Source organism: Leguminivora glycinivorella, chromosome 2 (genome assembly GCF_023078275.1).
Source record: "Leguminivora glycinivorella isolate SPB_JAAS2020 chromosome 2, LegGlyc_1.1, whole genome shotgun sequence".
In the NCBI taxonomy this organism is placed as follows: domain Eukaryota; kingdom Metazoa; phylum Arthropoda; class Insecta; order Lepidoptera; family Tortricidae; genus Leguminivora; species Leguminivora glycinivorella.
Window position 1 is genome coordinate 24,802,950 of NC_062972.1, and position 23,828 is coordinate 24,826,777.

The 23,828-nt window shown below is 37.7% G+C and overlaps 1 protein-coding gene across 1 annotated transcript in view; it reads right to left on the minus strand.

The window, feature by feature from the left end:
* The window catches only part of LOC125241851 (Down syndrome cell adhesion molecule-like protein Dscam2), an 87,593-nt gene that overhangs the window by 54,836 nt on the left and 8,929 nt on the right, over positions 1 to 23,828 (minus strand). Inside the window, 9 exon segments of the mRNA XM_048150533.1 lie at positions 2,948 to 3,025; positions 3,028 to 3,066; positions 5,127 to 5,262; positions 6,369 to 6,777; positions 9,616 to 9,706; positions 12,041 to 12,192; positions 15,878 to 15,969; positions 16,957 to 17,042; positions 17,490 to 17,515. Coding sequence (XP_048006490.1) covers positions 2,948 to 3,025; positions 3,028 to 3,066; positions 5,127 to 5,262; positions 6,369 to 6,777; positions 9,616 to 9,706; positions 12,041 to 12,192; positions 15,878 to 15,969; positions 16,957 to 17,042; positions 17,490 to 17,515 — 1,109 coding nt within the window.

Genomic DNA, 23,828 nt, shown 5'->3' on the forward strand with positions numbered 1-23,828 from the left:
GATTCACAAAGTATTTTATTTACGAGTACTTTATTTACTTTACAGATTGCTCCCACCAAAGCGATTTATACTCGATTTCTGGAAACCTATTTTGAAGCTTTAAGCAAATACGGGGTGGTCGCTGTTTACCCCCTGTAGTAGAGTAAAAGCTTGTCTACGCTATTTTGGTTTCATCAAGCTAACGCTTTGGAATGATGGAATTCATGGAATACTAGGTGTTTAGCCTGGAAATTCAATTGAGGCAATAAAAAAATCAATCATAGCTTTCTAAAAGAGCATTTCGCTTTATTAACATTTTTTAGAAATTCAATCACTCTGTTAAGTGTTTTATCTATTTTTAGTATTTATTTAAATCTGCATGTTATGATCAATATTGTATCGCACAAAACTATATTTAACAGTACACAGGTTGCTACTTTTTGGCACCAGTGCGCAAAGAAGTATTTTTTTGCCTAAGTATATTGAAATTTTAAAGGGCCATGTACTTACTGTAAAACGTCACTTGTGAAGTAATTCGGAACTCGTGTCGATTTAAACTTCCTTTTCATCACACCCGCACTTTAAATGTGCTATTGCACGCAGGCGGAGCGTGAGTTATAGAAAAATCGTTCTCCCAAGGAAATAATGAAATTTCTTGTACCGTACTTAACTTTTTTACATCTGTTTACATATTTTTTAAATTGCGAGTGTGATGAAAAACATTGTGTGTAGGTAACTCGGGGAGTATGAATATTACTAACTCGAGTCTTTAAATCGCTCCGGCAAGGTTGATACTTTTAGAGCATTGTTCATCGGCTAGTGCATCGGAAGCGCTGGTGGCCTAGCGGTAAGAGCGTGCGACTTTCGATTCAGAGGTCGCGGGTTCGAACCCGGCTCGGACCAATGAGTTTTTCTGAACTTATGTGCGAAATGTCATTTGATATTTGCCAGTCGCTTTTCGGTGAAGGAAAACATCGTGAGGAAACCGGACTAATTCCAATAAGGCCAACTTACCCTTCGGGTTGGAAGGTCAGATGGCAGTCGCTTTCGTAGAAACTAGTGCCTACGCCAAATCTTGGGATTAGTTGTCAAAGCGGACCTCAGGCTCCCATGAGCCGTGGCAAATGCCGGGATAACTCAAGGAGGATGTTCATCGGCTATTATTGATATTCTTACTCGTAATGTGATCTAATTAATCAGTAATGTTACATTAGCACATATTTGCCTAATGTTGCCTAATGCAGTAAACAGCAATACGCCGAAGTCCATATCTGCTTAACTATTACTGTGTACTTGTATTGTAATTCATCATTAATGGACATGCGTTCGGTCTGATTTAATTATTGATGCCTTCTGCTGACGTTGAACTCTGTGATAATTATTGAACATTGAACACTATTACAACTTTGCAACAAAATTGAATATTGTACAATATTGCAAACGAGAATATAAATCTAGCCGGTGCGATTTAAAGACTCGAGTTTGCGAATCACACTAAATGATTTTTATTAAACTTGTAAATAAAAAATTATTATTTATTTATTTAAAATTTATTTCACAACTAAAGAAACATGTACAAATGCCGGACTTAATGCCAAAAGGCATTCTCTACCAGTCAACCATTGGGTTAAACAGAGACATATATGTTGGCGCAGGAGAAATAATAGCTAACAGAGACAAATATAATCGTGACATCAAACATAAATTTACTAAACTCAGGTTGAATACTAATACTTATATAAATTTATATATAGATAGACTAATATATATAATTACATATATACGTATGATGGTGAACATTACTTGAATTCTTCTGCCAGAAGATGCTTGCGGAGCAGTCGTTTGAAAACGAGTTTGCTTGGGGCTTGTCGAATAGAGAGAGGGAGAGAATTACCTATGTAAAAAGATAAAATTAACATGTACGGTACTAGAAATTTCATATCTCCATCGCGAAATAGAAACGTAAGTATTATTCTTATTAAAATTAAGAAACATGCCTGACAAAAGCAATGTAGCTAATGAATGTCAAATGAAAGGGCCAGCCCCGGTACCGGACAAATAGTTTTGTACTTAGTCCGAAACTTGAGACATTTGCAACTTGGCTTTTTGAAAACTTAAACCATAAGATGCTTGCTAAGAAACTTTTATGTCAACCATAGCGAGAAATTTCTACCTACAAATTCGTTACAAGGACCTTTCTCTCGTAAGGAAGTTATATTCGAATAGGTACATCCACCACTACTAAAAAGGAACTGAGGACGTAGTTTTTTATTTATTTTATTGGTTTGTAGGGTATCGTATTATGACTGACTACAACTGTTAGCAACTAGAGATGAACTGGAACTAATGGTTACACAGATGAAATCCCAAACTGACATAATAACTAACATATTATGTTATAGCATTCAATTTGTTTTCCATTCCATAGTATTTTAGAGGGTTATGTAATTTTAACACATTTATTAACAAAAACACATACAAAAAATACAACAAAAAACCTCAGTCATTATGAATACAATTAAAAATTAACCTAAAATTAAAACTAAATATAAAATACTTCCCCTAATTCACCTACTTCCCCTAATTCACCTGGGTTAGGGAGGGTTATGTTAGATATACCGTCCAGAACGGGAGTTGTAGATGTATGTAAGCGCCAAGACCGTTAAGTTAAAGTGGGATTGGGATGGACATGTCTGCCGTATGCATCTGGAAAGGTGGGCCAAAATGGTGACAGACTGGGAGCCCTGATGGAGAGATCGCGAGACGACCTGGACGCATTCTACCCAAATTGGTGGGAGAACGCTGACAACAGGGTTGAGTGGAAAAAACGAGGGCCGAGGGGAGGCCTTTGCCCAGCAGTGGGACACTTAAAAAGGCAAATAAAAAAAAGTTAGATATTCGTGTTTTTCGTGCTTACGAGTAAACACAACTATTTTAAGAAGAAAATAATGAACACTGAGTAACTTACCATCTTTCTTAAGCCAATGAGTTTGCGGTTGAGGGTAGCCGTTAGCACTGCAGGAGATGTGTCCGCTCCGTCCCAGAGCAATGACGTATTCTGAGGCTCCTCACTCCACTTTGGAGCCACTGTTACAAGCGAAATTAGAATTTTCATATGAATTACTCTCATTACAATTTTACTTAATGTGGGGATATTTAGACTGGCTGATAATTTCAACTACATAATTGATTTATTTTCCGTGTTTTATATTACTGAGTGTCAAATGTGTCCACTGAACGCGCGTGTTATATGTGACCAGGACACTCTAATTATGTAGTTATGTAAAAATCAAGAAATTTAGTCGATTGATTGAAATTACTCATCAGTCGAAACTACCTCCCTATACCTTGTACATTTTAAGTAAATGAAATCAGAAATTATTAGAACTTCTATCATGGGTTTTCAGTTTTTAAATATATTATGTTACCTACTCAATACCGTAAACGTCACACAAAAAAAAATTGGTTCTAGTAAGTAATCGTTCGATGTAGTGCGAAAAACTTTTCCTTCGTATTTTTTACGGAAACGTTCGTATTTGTCATGCTAGTTCAAATAGTGTCAGTACATCTTGTACGAACGGAGGAAATTATTTTCGCAAGTTGCATGTGTAGACAGGGTAGGTAGCCAAATGTACAAACGCTCACGATAATAATCACTGTTCCGTAGCTATCTATTTCTATCGCTCTTGCGTATTGGCGTGACAGAACTAGACTGCGTTTAAGTCTAATATATAATAGTACAAGTACAGAAGGCTCACTCCTTTGATGTTCACAAAACGCCGCCATTCTAAATTCTTACCTACATTAACAAACGGACCGCACGCGTGCAGACGACATTGGATTCTATTGCGCCGCGCGAAGGTCGTCGCCACTGAATGGGCCGCGAACTCGCGGCCGCCGGCATGTACTTGTAGCGCGGCGAAAGAATCGCGGAGTGAGCCGCCCCTGCTTTAAGTGTGCATCTGGCGTCGACGATTGCCATTCGGCTACGCCAGCAGGTGATAATTAATGTAATCGACTAATGTATGAAAAAACGTCACAAACCCTTTTTAGAAGCGCTTATATATTTAAAGTCACACACAAGTCGAACGCGATTAATTAACATTATTTTAAATATGTGTACAAAGCGCGAGAACTTTAAGTGTTATAAAGCGCTTATATGTTTCTAAGTACCCTCTTGAATGAATATCATTACGCGGAACGGACGCCAGGACGCCTTTTTAAATTACACTAGGGCGGCGCGGAGCTGGCATGAGTTCCGCGTCTTACGACCTGAGTGCCGTTTTGCCTGAGTGTGGTCCTTCGGGGACTACAATGAACATTAAAATGAATCAAGAAATAAACCCGCAACTGTCAATACAGAAGTAACAACAAAATGGTTCCATAATAAGGATCCTAATAAGGTTCAGGCCGTTTAAAGTATCTTGGATTCCGCTCCAACTTCTGTTAATTAAGTATAACTTGATTTGAGAGTCCATGATTGGATGAAACTTGGCTGCGTGATGAACTTGATGGCTGCAAGGTCGTGTATATCTGATTTAACTTTTTTACTAAAACTAACCAAATTTCTTGTCAAATATTTGAGAAATTGATGGGCTTAGTACATTCATTTACATGATTCAATTTAATATTCATTGTTTTTATTAGATTTGTGTGAGAAATGATGAGATCACGTTCAATGGAGAGATGCTCAAGAAAAAGACATGAGACGCTGATCCCAAGTAATTGGAATAACGGGCAAGCCAATTGTTCAATTTATTTAGATTTGCATTCACCAGGCAATATCTGTTTTTGGTCGTGTATTTTCATCATCATCATCATCATCATGTCAGCCCTTTATCGCCCACTGGGCCACTGCTGAGCATAGGCCTCTCTTCTAGTACGCCATGTATCCCGGTCCTGAGCTAGTCTCATCCGGTCGTGTATTGGAAATAGTGAACATAAATGCTATTTTTGAAAAAGGACGTCTAGTATTTTTAAATCTAACGGTAATTACCACTCTTTTCGATTCAGTTAGTAGAATTTAAATAGTATTAATTGATTAGTAGTGAGACTAGTAGAGAGATATTATTGAACGAAAGTTGCAATCCAATTTTCCCAGTAACAATTGCCCCGCTGTACCTATTTTATTTTAATGTACCACGTACCTTTAATATAGAGGTTGACTGTCCGGTTGACTTTAGCCACGTGATTTGCAGCCACGCAAGTGTACGTGCCGCAGTGGTCTAATGAGACATTTTTAATTATCAACACGCTGAAAACTTCCAGGCTCCTCTCCACTATCTGAAAATGACAAATAATTAGTACCAAAATACCAAAAAAAATATTTCCGAAAAGTTGGTCTTAACGTATGCGGTAGTCAATAACCAAAACCACATCAAAACTGTAACACTTAAATAGTCAAAAAGGGTTTATTTTGAGAATAAACCATTTTTTTATATCAAAATACACACTGTATATCTTAGTTTTGACTTTTTATCAAAGAAGACTGAACAATGAACCCATGTTTTCTGAAGGGCTCAAAGTTTTATCTCTTGGCACCAAAAGTGCGGAACAAGGATAAAATTGGTCTGAACCTTTATTTAAATAAAACTACTCTGGTGCTACTAAATCTTGGCAAACCTCTCTAGTTGTCGTAAAATGTGCAGCATTTGTGTTATAAAAACGAAAAAAGTACCAAGAGTGAACAATCAACTCAGTTAATCTTTGTTTTGCAAGAGATTTTAGAATTCATTTGTTTTTTAGGGTTCCGTAGTCAACGTCCGTCCGCGGATAATCTCAGTAACCGTTAGCACTAGAAAGCTGAAATTTGGTAACAACATGTATATCAATCACGCCGACAAAGTGCAAAAATAAAAAGTGAAAAAAATATTTATTAGGGTACCTCCCCTACACGTAAAGTGGGGAGTGATTTTTTTTTTCATTGCAATCCTAACGTGTGATACATTGTTGAATAGGTATTTAAAAATGAATAAGGGTTTACTAAAATCGTTTTTTGATAGTATTCATATTTTCGGAAATAATCGCTCCTAAAAGAAAAAAAGTGTGTCCCCCCCTCTAACTTTTGAACCAGTGTTTAAAAAATATGAAAAAAATCACAAAAGTAGAACTTTATAAAGACTTTCTAGGAAAATTGTTTTGAACTTGACAGGTTCAGTAGTTTTTGAAAAAAATACGGAAAACTACGGAACCCTACACTGAGCGTGGCCCGACACGCTCTTGGCCGATTTTTTTTAGTACCTACTTGTTTAAATAAATCCAAAAGACAATTACAATGGCAATTTATAGTAGCATCGTTATATGTAATTGTATATATAATCCGTGTATTTTTCGGAGTAGAGTAATACTCGTAAAAACTAATAATCAACTAGTCTAAAAAGCTGACAAACCTTTAGATGATTCGGTATTTTCTTCCCATCCTTCAACCAAGAATAGTACACCGGAGAATCTCCACTCTTCAAATTGCAATGTATCTGCACTATTTGTCCTTCTTGCAAGTCAGATGCTAGCAAAATCTCTTCCAGCTGTGGTGCTTCCACCACTTGTAGTTCAAAAGACCTCTTAGCCATCTCACCTGATGGGCTTCTCACGACACAGGCATAGCTACCTCCATTGTCGTTCTTATTTACTTTAGCTATGTTCAATACGCCATCACTAGTTACAGTGGCATCTCTTTTGATTCTTAACTTGGGTTTTCTGCCGAATATTTCTATGCTGGAGGGCACGGAACGCCGGTACCGACTCGACTGTGATATGTCGGGTTTGATTTCTTTGCCTTTGTACTCCCACGTGATATCTCTGGAATTAAAAAAAATGTTATAGATATCCTTATTGCCACTAATTTTTAGCATAACCACAAAATTAAAAATTTGAAAAAACCCGACCGCGACATAGTAGACCGATTTTCATGAAACATGGCTAAGAACACTCCTGACTAACTCAGCTTTCAGACAAAAAAAAACTAAATCTAAATCGATTCATCCGTTCGGGAGCTACGATGCCACAGACACACTGACAACACACAATAACGTAATTATACTCTAATATGGTATATTATTCCATACAAAGTCTACTCTCCTTGGTAAACTGTTTCCTCCAGGACATCTGGAGCCCGTGTGTCGAGGCATTTGACCATGACCGTACCCTTCGTTGCAAAAGTAACAGCGGGGGGTCCCTCAAGCCCCTGACCACGCCGAACGAGACAACGTGCACCGCTGCAGTAAGAGAGAGCGAGACAGCGCACCAATCAGAGCCTTGGAAGGGATAAGGTCCCATAGGAGAATTGTAGCGACGAAAACCTTATATTATTGTTAATAAAGTTGATATTATCGTAACTAGAAGTAAGTTGGTTTAGTAGGGATTTCAGTCAACACGAGGGATGAGAGTTGAGGACACTCTGATTTTAGACTCCAAGGAAGACCCAAGTCTTTCCAACTTTGTTACAATTTGTTCCCTGATCATATATATAATTGTATTAATTGTTAAAGATTAATTTAGTAGTTCTTTATAGTAGAAAATAAAGCCAGTGGTTCCGGATCCGGCGATAAACGAGCTAAGTACCTCTTTTATCAAAACAGTGTCTCAAGTTGTATTTTAAGTAACACAACATAAATACTTAATTATCTTTGTCAAGTGCAAGGCAAGTTCAATTCTTGCTTTATAATCGGGATTTATTGTTAGGACAGGTTCTATAACCTTGTGACGGTTAATTAGTATTTTAAAGTAACTGTATAATGCTTCTTCAGTTTCTTTCAGCCTTGTGTTACATATCTTGTATGACACTTTATTGGTGAATATTAGTGCGAGTTCGAGCCTCGCCACTATGTTAAATATATTCCTTATATATTTGTTGAAACCAGGATTCGAGTTCCTGAGATATCTAATGTACCTAAATACATTTCGTAAAGGTTTGAAACAAGGCGACCGATATTATATTGTTATATCCTACAGATTAAACATCATGTGCATTTATTATAACTCAAACTGTGTTTAGAGTAAACTGTCTTGGAAATTCTGTTATTACAATTCCTAATGAATTATTGTATTGTTGTATTAACTAGAACATATAGATGTTATGTAGACATTGTATGTAGACGTTACATTAATAAGGCGAAGTAAGGGTTTTAGCGGGTTTTCCCTTACTTCATGAGCCATTGACTTAATAGATTGTCCCCGCAAAGGTATGGGCTATAGGTTGACTTGTATTGTATACACTTTTGTCTTATAATTTATATAAATATTTCAAGTGATAAAGGCCTAAATTGTTTTCCTCAAGTACGTATTTCTGTAGTGTATTCAAGTTTGCATTCATAGATTATTAATTTCATTTTATATAACGAATGCCTTATAGATTTCATTGATAGGAACGCCCTATACCTTCATAAATTTGCGATAATATATTTCAATTTTATAAATCGCCATGTGCCTTTCCTTACAACTACCCCATATAGTAGCTCAGACTCCTTAGATTCATCTACATCCTAATCAATCTAATTTATTTAATTCTCTAAAGCCTTCAGCATGGTATTTTAGGTCCCCCAATACCATTACAACACACACACACACAGACAAACAGACAGACACGTCAAACTTATAACACCCCGTCGTTTTTGCGTCGGGAGTTAAAAAACAGCTCATGCTAGAACTAAATAAGTAGATTGCTAAGAGCGTCGATGGTACACTGTAGCAGCTTATGACACTGATGTAGCGTCGACTCAGGACACTTGTACGAGTTTCAATTGTTTGATATTCACGCCGCACGCCCCGCCCCGCTGCACGTACGGCGTAAGCGTGCACTCAGGCCTTGCACTTAGGTATGCACAATACTGGCTGGCTGGACATGTATGGTGTTCTTATCAACAACATGATTACATATTGGCTACCAGTGCTTAGCCACATAGCGCCGCCTCACTTACGCAGAAAACACGCACTCTTGAGGGAAACAGAAAAAATATACTCCCGTCTCGATCTACCTGCCCACCAAGAGTTTACTAACCCACCGCCGCAGCGACTCAAATCGCGCCGACCTACGAGCGAAGCAGGAAGAAAACTGAAGGCTGTCGGGTTCCAGCTCGAGCAGGCATGGAAGGAAGAATGGTCGGAGATGGCAACTGGCCATTGCAAAAGTACCCAAAATCCTACTCAGAAGCCGAAGGGCTTCTCGCTGCCGAGGAAATACTGGTGCCGCCTAAATAGAATTCGCACGGGTCATGGCAGATGCAATCACTTGCGACACAAATGGGGATGAAACGAGAGTCCGTTATGTGACTGCGGCCTTGAGGATCAAACTACCCAGCACATAGTCGAACGATGCCCTAAGAGAAGTTTCCAAGGCAGCCCGGCGGATCTCTATACCAATTTGAAACCTGACGCGATCGGTTGGTTGCGTAACCTGGATGTCGACTTATAATATTAATTGTCTGCAAGTATACGCCATATGCTTAAATAAATTACATATTGACCAAGAAATAAAAAAATATTATCACAAAAAATCTCTACCCTGTCTAAGGATATGACATGCAAAAACAAATATGTAGACCTAATATGGTAAATTGGAATATTTGTATACTTCAAATGTACGACCCTTTTCTCGTACACTTCCGAAACCTTTTTTACAAATGAAATGATGAAAGGTACCTGACGGGGTATCCGTAGTAAGGGCACCTGAGAGTGACACTCTGGCCGCTTTGAACCTTGAATGGGGGCAACGTTCTGATATACGGGGGACCTGGAACAAATATGGACGTTTTAGGGTTGCGTTAGATAATAAATAAACAGAGTTTTTCTTCAGGGTCTTAATATTCTTAATTCCATACAATATAAAACTTAAGGCTCGTATTGATTCTCCATTGTTTTTTAGTTTTTTTTAAATTTATGCTTTTGTTCCTTATGTTTCTTCTTTTGTATGTTACCTTCCGTGATTTTTCTCACTTAATGGTCTCACCGGAAGACCAGCGCTGGAAGTCGCCAGCAATATGCTGAGGTGAGGCCATTTCGTGGCACTTTATTACTATTCTATGTCAGTGTAAAATTGTTTATTATCACCACAATATATATATTGTGTGCTTTCGAATAAAAATATTCTATTCTATTCTATTCATTGATTCAGATAATATGGGAAGTTGTCGTAACGGAACAATCAGACATTAGCAATCCATTGTTACGTATGGCAAGATCTACATTTAAATATACGTATTAGTTGTAAAATCGAATCAAGACTTGATGGAATCAACATGCGATAGTATATCCACCGTTGGTTTTTAAATGATACGAATACGGCCCCAGTTCAAAGCATATGGTCGTGTTGTACGTACGTACGTACAGTCGTACAATTTAGCACAGATGCCCTGTTTGTAGGTTCTATAGGTTTGTATAACTTAAAGCAACTGATAGTAATTACGCTATAATCTTACTCCTAATCCTATACTACTATTAGTAGTAGGAATTTTACGAATCAATGATTAGGAGTGAGTCGTTTAACTTCAAACTCGAACAAATCCAACTGCTAGACTTTCCAAGTCGTTAAGACCATACACAAAACGTGTTTGAATAAGAACTTATCGCAGTAAGCAATAAATGTTATGAAGACACCCATTCCTGAACTAATGTACTGGCATATCATTCAGAAGAAAATGGGTATGCAATAGCAGTGTTACATTTTATCCGCAACAAATACCGCTTAGCCGAAGCGACAATCGTTGACGGTGGCGATCAAAGCGCAGTTTAGTTCTGTCGCGCTACTACAGAAAAGCAATAGGCAGAGCTAGCTAAGGTCTCGTTGGGCGCTCTGAGTGGAGCGGTCAGCGGGGAGTGCAGCGGAGCGGGCGAGCGTGCGTCAGCGCGTCGACTCAGGACACTAGCACACCTCGGACACTGGCGATCAAATATATGAAAGAGGCGCGTTCCTAGCACACAGTCTAAGCTCGTGTAGGTGAACGCGTACTATGCTTGTATGAGTGAAATATGACAGGTCCACTGATCGCGTTTTTGACAGGCGGTAACTGTGAGGTAACCGAGAGGGGGTGGGCGGCACTTTCAGCGGGGAGCGGTAGTGGCCATAATGTACGATAGTACTCTTTATTACTGTGACACTAGTATGAGATTCAATTGTTTGAGACGCACGCCGCACACCGCTCCCTACTACACGCCCAATATGACCGTGCACTCAGGCCTTAGACTTAAACGTGTACGAAGCGTAAGCGATTGTACCTTTGGCTAGATCTCGGCACGTTTCGCATTTCGCTTCAAAAATATTCAATCTTCAGCATCACCAGTCCCAATAAAACAGCTCAAATCTAACTTCGTATATGTGAATTTAGACTTTATGTCACGCACACAAAGATGCTTTTGTATAGCTTTTCGTGTGTGAGTGATCGATCGTGGCTTGTTGTTATACTGCAAGTTTTAGGTTTATTTTGTGAAGTAAGTTTGGCTGGGAAGGGAAACTTTGGTACAATATTCTACAAATATCTATGCATAGTGGTATTTGTGGCTGCCAATACATTTTGAAGTCTGTGAGTCGTGTTGAGGCAAAAGTTTGTACACATTAGGTGCTTTTTCCGCACTAATGGGCAAAGTAGTTTTCCTTGTCATATAAAAACTTCAAAGGATCACAAATGTATTGTAGTTGTGCATAGGGAATTCGTAACTCGTGTCGATTTAAAACATGGTTTGCCAACTGAAGTAAAATGAGTTTACTACCATGAGATTTTGAACATTTTGATATTTTAGAATACCGAACTCAATAACGTAAAAGGTATGATATTTTTGGTTCTAATAATAAGTTACTTGTTGAGGCGCTATCCTTATAAAATATAGACATATTTTCCGTTACATTTACGCTATGTTAAAATGTCAAACACTCACATGCAGTTATCAGACTCATGTCGCCCATTTGTAAATTGATACATATTTGTTATTAATGTGATTGATGCATTAAGTGAGAGGCATTAAAAAACAAGCCGAAAAGCGAGTTTCATAATAAGATAACACGAGTGTTTTAATACCTAATTATGTGCATACATAATTTTATCTACGTCCATAACTATAATGTTTTACTGACCATACACATTAATCCGGTCATGATGGGCCAACTGGATCTCTCCATGGTGGGCGACGCATGCGAACAGACCTCCATCGTCCACCCGAATGTGTGATATGTTGAGTTGTGACGTCACTCCTCCGTTGGGAGACAGGGTTTGACTTATGCCGTACCTGTGGATAAAAAGAACACGTTAACCCTTAAATGCATAGTGATGTCCATATACGCATCATGCAGTTTTGACTCTATTGACAGAATGTCAAAATTCAAATTTGAATAGATCTTTGTCAAGGTCACGCATTTAAGGGTTAATAACCTAACCATAAAATTAAAATTTTGAAAAAAATCCCGACCGCGACATAGTAGACCGATTTTCATGAGACATGGCTAAGAGCATTTTATCGGTTTCAATATTTAAAATCAACGCAAGCCTCACTCGACATTTATATTTCGGAACATTTATTTATTTTATTCTCCCAAAATGCGTTGGTGCACTCGCCATTACCGTGCTTGGTATTTACGTATCATGTCAATTTAACCACGCCTCAATTGTCAAAGCTTTAGAGTATTTACATGTCCATTGCACTGATTGAACAGTATCTGTTTCCTTCATAGTAATTTAAATGGATACACGATCGTAGCAGATATTCGGCTCGATTCGAACGAACTTGATATTGGACTTTTTCGATATCGGATGGGACGTTCCTTCAAACAAAAAAGTCACTTTTGACAATGATATATCCGATCCATATCACATTTAGAGTTAATATTTGACATTTTTAAACTTCGTATTTTTAAGAATATTTAGGTTTCAAAAAAATAAAACGTTCGAAAATATACACAGGATTTCGGCTTCAACATGCCCCATACTAGTCCCAGCCCCCAGAGATATGTGAAAGAAGCTGAGTAGACATGAAGGCACTTACATCTAGCTGCGAATATGTTTTGCTCAGATGTTAATGTTTGTGTTTTTTTACAAAAAATGGATTTTTAGAAATGGCAAATTACCTATTTATAGAATAGGATCAAATACTCAAAAATAATAGGGTAAATTATATAATTTCGTGTTCGTTAAGTAACCAACTAGGGTATCTAAGTCGTTCAAAAATAACACCGCAGCGTAAATGAGAAGCAGTCTCAAACGCGCTCACCCTGAAGTGTTATGAATAAATTTGTATGGAATGTCTGACTTACATACATACATACAATCACGACTGTATCCCATGAAGGGGTAGGCAGAGCACATGAAACTACTGTAGTTTCAGTGCCACTCTTGGCAAATAAGGGGTTGAAAGAAACGGATGTCTGACTTCTTAGAAATAAATCGATGTTTTTCTATAATTTATCTAATTTGGTATCCAAATAGTTGTATAACATGCTTGGAACCCCCCGGGATTGATCAATTGTGTCTGTATTTTGTATCTGCTATTTTTCATACAAGAATACAAAGGACGTACTATAAAGGACGTAGTTAGGGTTTATTTGATGTACTTGTTTGTAAACATCTGACATTCATGGTTTTAGGACATGGCTCATTTGTCACCCTGCACTAAGTCACTATTATATTTACGTAATCAAGCGCAATTATACTTAAATAAACCGTAAAGATTCTCAATTAGTACCACCTATAAATACAATAACTCTTGCCATGAAAAATAATGTTAAATCACAGTACGAAAAAGTCTGAAGAATTGACCATAGATATTCGCGTTGGTTAGGCGTCGACGCGTTCTAGTTAAACAAATATGAAAAGTAAACTAATCTCTTTCTAAACCCAAATCTACATCACCTTACAATTAGTCAATATGAAAAATCCCTCATAACAGTGTAATCAAAATACAAATCGCATGAATACAACCGGAGCAGCTAAAAGCTTTCGGAACAGCCCTCGTACTTCTGTTACTATGAAAATCGTGCAGAATAGGTAGTACATGTTGCAAATATGCTGAAACAGCTTACATGCGTTTGTAAAACAAAGATCTTTTTGCTCACTTTGTGCCTTTAATGCATCCAAGATCCTATTACCGCTTTTATACATGCATTAAACCTCTTCACGTGGCGCGGAGTACTCAGGGGGCCTACTGCGAACCGCCTTCGACGTTTTACCTCTCTGTCGCACTTGTAAAATTTTACGTAAGTGTGACAGGGAGGGAATACGTCGAACGTTCGCGGTAGGCCCTCATTCAAGGACGGTTGCATCTCCGTGGCAATAATAGGACGCTTTGATATAGGGAGGCAACAAGATTTACCATCACTCAAAAGGAAAATGTGATATTGTACGGCTTTGACGGTATACTCGTATTTATGCGTATTTCGTGTAAGTTAGGGTGCTGTCTTATGATAGGCTTCTTTCGTCTATTTTGGTCGTATCGTATGACTTTTTATAGTTAGTGTTTTAAAGTACTCTTGAGCGCTTTGCGACGATGTCGTACCTAAATAGAAAACACCCATGACTCAGGAACAAATACTGGGTTTCGAACCCACGAGCATCATCGGCTTCTGTTCGGTCACTACCGACTAGACCAAACCGGTCTAGTCATCAACTCATCATTCTAATCGTAGTACCTACAAAATATCTATAAAGTAAGTAAACAGTGGTAATTCAATTTTCGTTCGGTGGGTTCGAATTATGTCGACGATTATTCATTTACTTCGTGAACATCGCTAGGGTATTCGACTGTTCGTACCTACTCCTAGGTACCTTGAAGGCCTAAATGGTCGCGCACTGTACGGTCTCAGAGGTATTCCATGAGGAATGACATCCTCGGTGTTGATTTACTAGAGGGACATCAAGAGGAACTTCAGAAAAGGAGTTCCTATACGACATGTCCATAATGACACTCCTAAAGTTGCACTAGTAGTCCCTATGCTAAGGCAATCGGGTACCCGTACTACCCGTAGTCATTACGCCGTACAAAAAAATATCTTATGAAGATTTCAGTTGTTATGCTTCCCTGCTATATAAAATTGGAATGGAACAGTACCCACAGTAAACAAACATAGACAATTTACAAGCAGAAAGCTTTGAACATAGTGTCGTTTTTTATCAATTTATCTATGTCCCTGAATTTGAAAATAAACAAATACAAATGTCTCCCATAAATTGTTCCGCAACTGGCAGCATTTCGCAACGCGACTGAGAGTAGGTACCGAGACTTGTACGCCAATTCTAACTGACACTACTATCTTTAGGACATCTGAAGAAGGTCATTCGGATATCGTCTATTTCATTCTTACTTGCCCGTAACTTTATAAGAGCGGGAGAGACGCACGATAACTAAATGATATCTTTCAGGTATCGTTCTATGTCTGTGTTGATTTGAATTGGCTTACATCTCGACGCAAGACAAGACTAAATTGCCACTAGAAACAAATGAGCGTTGGAGCGACGGAGGATTAAATAAGAAAAATGAAAAACTTTCAAATTAACTTCCAGTGCAGTTCTCTTTTATTAAATGAACGTCCGGTTGATGTGATTGAAGATCTACGTAATAAAGGTCAGTTTGTACGGAACGAATATCCAAGACTGCAAAGGCATATCTACTAAATAACTTAGGAAAATAATGACAATTTATTACTACAGGTGGTACTACTGTAAACGCTTGCTTCCACCTGAAGATTTATTTCTGGTTTGTCATACTAGCTATACATACTCCATTCCTCCTCCGTTCCTATAGCGCTGGCAAGATCATCAGTTTAGACCGTTTAAAAGAAAATAAAACGAACTCATTCGTATAACAATTTTCTCAAATCAGAAGAGCGCCAAAAATCTTCTCATAACTAGATATTAAGGCTAAATAGTGTATATTTTATGCACTCCTTTACATAAAAAGGTTTTAAATCTCATGAGAATATTACCTAGAATCGGTGTTTGAAGAGATGAGTATGCCGTCCCTCTCCCAGATGAATTTCCCCGGATGCTGACCGCTCACTGTGCACTGGAGGTGTATCTGTAAACAAACAGTCACTATTAATCTATACTATACATACTTATCTTACGAGTTTTTTAGTTATGTTGTAAAATTAACTATGTTTCGAATTATTATTTCGAGCCATTTAGTTCAGCCATTTTGTTATTCTATTTAGTAATTAGTCTCAAAAATAAGGCACTATTTTTAAGAAATAATGTACCAGGGCTTCATAACACAATTGAAGTCAGAAATTTTACCATATTATCCCCTTTGGGACTTGCATCGTAAATAATTCATGCTGCTTTGAGCCAACACCCGACAAACCAACCCTATTTATATTGTGTCACTTATGTTTTCCCCTGTCCAAGAAATCTGCGTAATAGGAAATAATGACAGAACCAAATAATAAGAATCAACGATATCTACGTAACCCTAATAATCAAATCCTAACTGAAAATTTATATGAAAACAACAGGGCACGTCGATATGAGTTGGTTGCTCGGTAGCGCATCATAAATAGTTGCGCCTTTTTAATCGTGTCTCCAAATCACTAACTTTGTAGGCTTTTTTTACTTCGAATCGTACTTAATTTTGTTTGAAAAAATAATTTTCCAGGGCCTCACGTTCATGCAAGTAAAAAGCTTCCGTACAAATCGTCTTGGAAAGAATATTTTGTTACATATTTTTTCAGGTAAGGTGCATTAGGGTAATTCCGAATGACAAAAATGCTCGGATAATTCCGAAAGGGGAATCTTGATATGATGTAAATAATGGCGATATTTTATGCGACTTTCGTAATTAGAAGACTTTCGGAAGTACCCTAATGCACCTTACCTAAACTGCGTGAAGTAATGAACAATTTTGATTGAAATGAGCCAAAAGGTCAATAGTTTAACATGAGTGAAAAAGGCTCAATTATCTCTTTCCATCCGTCACTTTTGTGACGTCACTTTTAGTGCGATAGAAAGAGACAACTACAACCACAGAGCGTGTGCTAAAATAATATGAAATAATAGACAAACTCACGTCAGCTCCGGGCATTACGGTGGTTTCGCCGAAGTGTTGCGACATCGTCATGGAAACGCTTCTTTGAATTCTCATTGTTCTTGAGTCTGTGGAAAATGTTGGGTAAGAAAATACACAGTGTTTAAGAAGATCCAGTAAGATTTTACCGAATGCAACAGATTACTCGTATTTAAATCATAATGGTCTCATAAATCTATCATCAAAGTCATTCGAATTCTTGTGAACACCGTGTACGTATACAGAATAGGCCGATGCACTTAACACTATGAAATAAATAAATAAATAAACTTGACACTATCAGTGGAGATGACATGAATAATACTGTATTTTTCCAATTGTTGGCCAAAAAAACATGTACTATACACACCTACGTACGTGCGCTAATTTTACTGACGTATGGCAATAGTATGCTTTTTTACCTCTAGAAAACCATACTTGATATACACTTGCAAGTTTGACTTGGTACGAAAAAATAGCTGGCTGAGAAATATTATATCAAGATTTCTTTCCAAACTTTTTATGACGTGACTTACCGACTGCAGACGACTCAAATAATGATCTGTAACAAAAACTTGACATAAAGATTTTGATTTACTTATGAGATACAGACATACACAATGGAAACTCATCATCATTATCATTGCGTTATCCCGGCATTTGCCACGGTCATGGGAGCCTGGGGTCCGCTTTGACAACTAATCCCAAGATTTGGCGTAGGCACTAGTTTTACGAAAGTGACTGCCGTCTGACCTTCCAACCCGAAGGGTAACTAGACCTTATTGGAATTAGTCCCGTTTCCTCACGATGTTTTCCTTCACCGAAAAGCGATTGGCAAATATCAAATGACATTTCGTACATAAGTTCCGAAAAACTCATTCGTGCGAGCCGGGGTTCGAACCCCCTACCTCTGGAACGAAAGCCGCACGCACTTACCGCTAGGCTACCAGCTCTTAAACAACAGTTTACTACGGAAACTCGAACATAATATTAATAGTTATATTTCGTCGTGTCAGGTAATTTTACACTCTTTACAGCATGCCTATGCCTAGCCAACCTGACAATCGATTACGCTACAATTTGTGAGTATATCTCTCTGTCTAGCACAGGCAAAACCTGTTAACCTATTGTATTGTGTTTACTCTTACTTACTTATACTATAGCATAATACTTATAGTAAAATATAATAGATACATGTACAAGAGCGCACCGCCAACAAACTGTTATACAGTTTGGCGATTATTTGTAACTTTAGACTTTAAGGTTTTTCTTTTTTCAATAAAAAAAAAAAAGGGGGTTGAAAGAAATCCAAATTGTGACAGGTTGCCAGTCTCTCCTACGCCACAATTTAACCCATACGCCACAATTAACTGTAATAATTACAATTAAATAACATTGATTAATATGAACTATCATAAAATAAACTAACTAATTAAACTAAATAAGTAAACCTAAATGTATCTAAACTTAAATAAACAGTATAATAACATGTGTGTAGAGAAAAATAATATAAGAATTAATCCCGCCAAGGATTACCCCCCAATTGTTCCCTACCTGGTCCAAAAGGGCCAGGCGAGCTCACTCCATCGTAGGCCACGTCTTTGGCTTTGGCTAGTCTGTGGCCAAGAGTAAGCCCATTTATAATAATAAAAAACAGTCCCAAATATACCAGCTGCGTTAAGTTAATATCATTTTTTAATTTTAATACTTGAATATTAATATCACGTGGAAATCCATCTAAAATTAGAACTCTCATCTTTTATATACCAAGCACAATCATAAATAACATAATTTTAATAAAGATTTCGTCAATCCTGAATCTCAATTTATCTCGTATTTTATTCGCAATATTAATATTAAAGTAGGTAGTATATTTAAGTAGGGCCCAAAATAATCTTCAATTGCTATTAAATGCCCCCAAATAACTTATCGGATATTCAGTGACTCGGCAACGCTTACTTCGCCTTTGAAGTAAGTTCCGAGGATAAAGACAAACGGCCGAAGTATGGAAATAGTCATCAAAGGAGCGACTGGAGCGACAAAATGGAGATTATGAAAGACTTGGCTGAGGTTTCAAGAATGTTTTTTCAAAGGAAGATTATGGTTAAAGTTTGCTCTGAACTCGCTTTAGTGGGCCAAGTATCTAAGTGAAGTAGCGGCAAATGATCTATCTATTTGCATACACTTTGTTTGCATTCATATTGCGTAAATTAATGGAAAATGTCCCTAGCGATTTCTATGAAATTGACAATATAAAGGTAAGTACATAAGTGGCATACGACCACGGTTATTTTCGGAATCTCTGAAGGATTAAAATTTACAAACTTATTATAACATTGAATTAACGTATTGAAAATAATACACATCTGTGAATATCATGCATGATAATTTCATAAACTAATTCAGTAATTCTATCTTGTTTCATACTTTTTAGAGCACATTTTATAGTAGTCGGGTTTTAGTTTTTGAACTTATTTTTTATATAAAATCGACTTGTTGATTCAAAAATATATTGTTGATTCAAATGACGAGTAACTTGTTGACTGTACTAGTTACACTTAACGAAATCTAACTTGTTGTTTGAACCAAAGAGCACGTAGGCGCTATTTTTACCAAAAAACTTGTTAAACGAACATGGAAACTGGTTGCTTTTTCTCTGAACCCCCAAATCAGCAAACAACTTGAAAGTGCGTTATCTTATCAGCCTTTAAGTAGGAAAAGTACGCTCTTTTCTCGAAGGTTTGAAGGTGTTATTGGTCCGGAAATACCGCAGGTAGTTCATTCCATGATTTAGTTGTGCGACGCAGGAAGTTTCCATTACATTTGCATTACATTTTTGGGTTTCTGGTGTTTCGGGTGTAGCGGTGGTTAGTTGTCAAAGCGGACCCCAGGCTCCCATGGGCCGTGGCAAATGCCGGGATAACGCAAGGAGGAGGGGTGTTTCGGGTGTCCATGGGCGGCAGTGATCGCTTACCATCAGGCGACCTGTTTGCTAGTTTGCCTCCTATCCCATAAAAAAAAAATGATAAGCTGAATTGCATGTACCTAACCTCAATAGTCCGCAATGTATCTAAATTCACATGAATGTTCGCGTACCGTCTAAATGAGCCTTTACTTTGCAATATTTATGTTGGGAAGTGAGGTTCACGTGACTTGTTTTATTGTTGTTATAAAATTTCTGTACGTCTGTCGTTATTTTCCCGTCACCCGTACCACGAGTATGAGTTGTAAATTAACTCTGATTTGAATCGGAGTCATTCACAAAAATTCAATTTCATTGATTTCATTATTTATCATTTTATTGATTTATATTAACTTTATCTTGAAGTCAAATGCAAGTAATTTCTGTAATAAATACCTCTAGTGTCTTAACTCTTACTATTATCGAGTTGTTCGTGGTAAAAGTGAGTTTGTTTACGTAAGCCTACATCACTAAAGCGCGAGCTACGTGCTACGAGCGAGCGTAGCTAGTAGCGTAATTCTACGTAGGAAGGCCCGTAGTAGTCGAATGGCATTTCTACGAAGCGAAATGTAGTCTGGCTCTGTCGCACCAATACGGAAGAGCGATAGAGATAGATATCTTTGAGCGTTTCGTTTCATGAGCGTTTCGTGAGGGTTTGGGCATTCGGATACGCACGCTGGGCTCGTAAACAAGTCGCCATCGATAACGCTGTGCGCTGAAAATGATAGTGAGAAAGTTAAGGTATACCTACAGCCTTTTAATGTATTGCTCTTAAAAGAAATACCCGATATAATAGTACATCAAAATCGATAGTTTTATAGCATAATGTTATTTATAGCTGTTGGTGTTCGAAATAAAAAATCAAAGTAGTAAATGGTTGCGAAATTTATCAACACTTGTCAACACTTGATGAAATCAAGTTCTGCTATATTTTAAAATTATTATTTTTATTAAAATATATTGTTTTGAATATTGCAAAAAGTTACTTTTACACCATATTTGTGAGTGTGCACGGGAAAACGTCCCACTTTGTCGATTGCTTAAAGCCGCTTTGTCAGTTTATTCATAAAAGATACAAGTAAATCTCGCCTTAATGGTAACCGACAAAGTGGGACGTTTAACTAAATACACTCACATTTAACTATATACAAACAACATTTTTTTTTTTTTCAAAGTTATCCATCCCACTTTTTTTGGATTTGGTAATTTTTATGTGGTTTCCACTCAGAATCGCGAGCTCTTTCAATCCTAATAGGAGAAAAAAAGTGTCCCAAGGTTTTTTTCCCATTCCGTTAACATTTTTTCATACATTTTGTATGGCGGTGCAATGGAAGATCTGAAAAATGAGACATTTTTTTTCTCCTATCAGGATCGAAAAACCTCGCGATTCTGAGTATGAACGTTGTATCGCGTAAAAAAAAAACCCATGTTACAAAAAAAGAGGGGTGGACAAGTTTGAAAAAAATGGCCCAGCTCCGTCTTATAGCGTTGAGGTCGAAATACCCTGATTTAGACGGCGTGCGAACTCGCATGCGATTTTGGTTACATTGCGGGATGTTGAGGCTACAAACAATTTTGCACAGCCATCAAATACCGCAATGTAATAAAACTCGTATGCGAGTTCTCGTACCATCTAAATGGGCCCTTACGAAGTTACGACACAACCGTTTATAAATAGAAGTCACGGTCGTTAAGTTTCAGCGTACCCGAGTAGGGGAGTTATTACCCCGAGGGTTCCTACTCTTTATGGCCACTTATCATTGCGAGACGCATGATTCCCCTTTATTGACTTTTGAGTATCAAGTGTTGGGATTAATCGTGAAATGTCGTAATTGTGAAGTTTCTCACTGCTTTTAAACCACTTTCTTTTCTTTTTAACCCCCGACGGAAAAACGACGGGGTGTTATAAGTTTGACGTGTCTGTCTGTCTGTCTGTTTATCTATCTGTCTGTCTGTGTGTGTGTCTGTCTGTGGCATCGTAGCTCCCGAACGGATGACCTGATTTAGATTTAGTTTGTTTTGTCTGAAAGCTGAGTTAGTTGGGAGTGTTCTTAGCCATGTTTCATGAAAATCGGTCTACTATGTCACGGTCGGGGGTTTTTCAAAATTTTAATTTTGTGGTTAGATTAGGTTAGGTTATAATTGTATGGAAAACACCTTTATTTATTATTATTTAAAAAATATTGCAGAGCTTAAGTTAACCAGTTCAGAAGTATTAGAGTAAGTTTATAATAATAAAAATAAACTTCATTTATACAGATTGTTTATTTCAGTAACATTAAATATTTTTGCGAATACGGTCTGCTCCATAAGTATGTACACACCTGTATTCAATTTTGAACCTTCTACTTCAGTAATAAGTTTCGATAGATATTTATAAACGTGACTGTACCTACTCACAAACCCTATCGTACCGGTATTACCCGTATTTCCTAGGTACCCGTATCATACCTATAATACGGGTACCTAGGTAAGTAGACGCAGAAGTTATGTTTTTACTTAGAAGTAACCGAGCCTTGCACTTTCGCTTTATAACTTACTAGCTTTTGCCCACGGCTTCGTTCGCGTTAGAAAGAGACTTTATGTCTTTCCTTTCAACTATCTCCACTTAAAAAATCACGTAAGAAAGACGGACAAACAAACAGACACACACACTTTCCCATTTATAATATTAGTATGGATTTGTAAGACTACTAGTATTCGTACCTTTTTTGTTTTTAATGGTTTTCAGGACCATGTTTTCTGAATGCAAATCCTCGAGGGATTCTTCAGCATTGGAAGTTTTCTCTAGTAGATCTTAATGTACCTAACGTTTATGATTATGATGACGTCAACTTAACCCTTGCTTAACCTGACTCTAACTGTCTATTCACTGTCTTATACTAATTGCATAAGCCACAAGAGACATGAAAATCAATCACAATGTAGGTCAAACTTGACTCACGGTGTGTATTACTTTTTCTCTTTTTTGAGATATCAAATTACGTATCTCTCTTTCTCTTTTTAACCCCCGACGCAAAAACGAAGGGGTGTTATAAGTTTGACGTGTCTGTCTGTGTGTATGTCTGTCTGTCTGCCTGTCTGTCTGTCTGTCGGTCTGTCTGTTTGTCTGTCTGTGTGTATGTCTGTCTGTGGCATTGTAGCTCCCGAATGGATGAACCGATTTAGATTTAGTTCTTTTTGTCTGAAAGCCGAGTTATTCGGGAGTGTTCTTAGCCATGTTTCATGAAAATCGGTCTATTATGTCGCAGTCGGGGGTTTTCCAAAATTTTAATTTTTAAATACTAATATTTAGGTACTTCATCACTCATTTTTTTTATTAATGAGATTACTCCGCTCGCCAGTCAACCAATGGTCATCTCCAAAGATCGTTTACCTTTCAATGTATGTAAACGCTGTCCTACTTACAAGCTCATTAGTAGTTCCCAGCCAGAAGTTTTCAAACTGTCAGCGCCGGCGATATTAGTTTCAACTCAGTCACTAATTTAGCTCAAACTACACCATACTTTAGAAACTATGCTAAATAGTTTACAAGGCTCTTTGCATTGCAACTCGAGGGGGAAACGATCACAGCCTCTTTCTATAATAGGTACTACAACACTACAAGTACTAAAATGAGAGTTATTTCCTGTTCTAAGGCACAAAGCCAAGAGTCATTCATTTCTCAAAGCTGAAAGTTACAAGCGGAAGTCTCTTTCCAACTTGTCATATTAGACATTGACAACCGCTTGTAAATTGTAACTTGTAGCTTCGAGGAATGGGCCCAAGGACTTTTCCTCTCTTCTCCTTCCTCGGTCCCTCATTGCTGAGGATCACGACCATGCAGCGTGTCTAACGGTCATGCGCCAGGTCATATCTACTCGTGGTTGATTCTTTGAATCCTTGAATCCCTCGCTCAATATTCTCTTGCTTA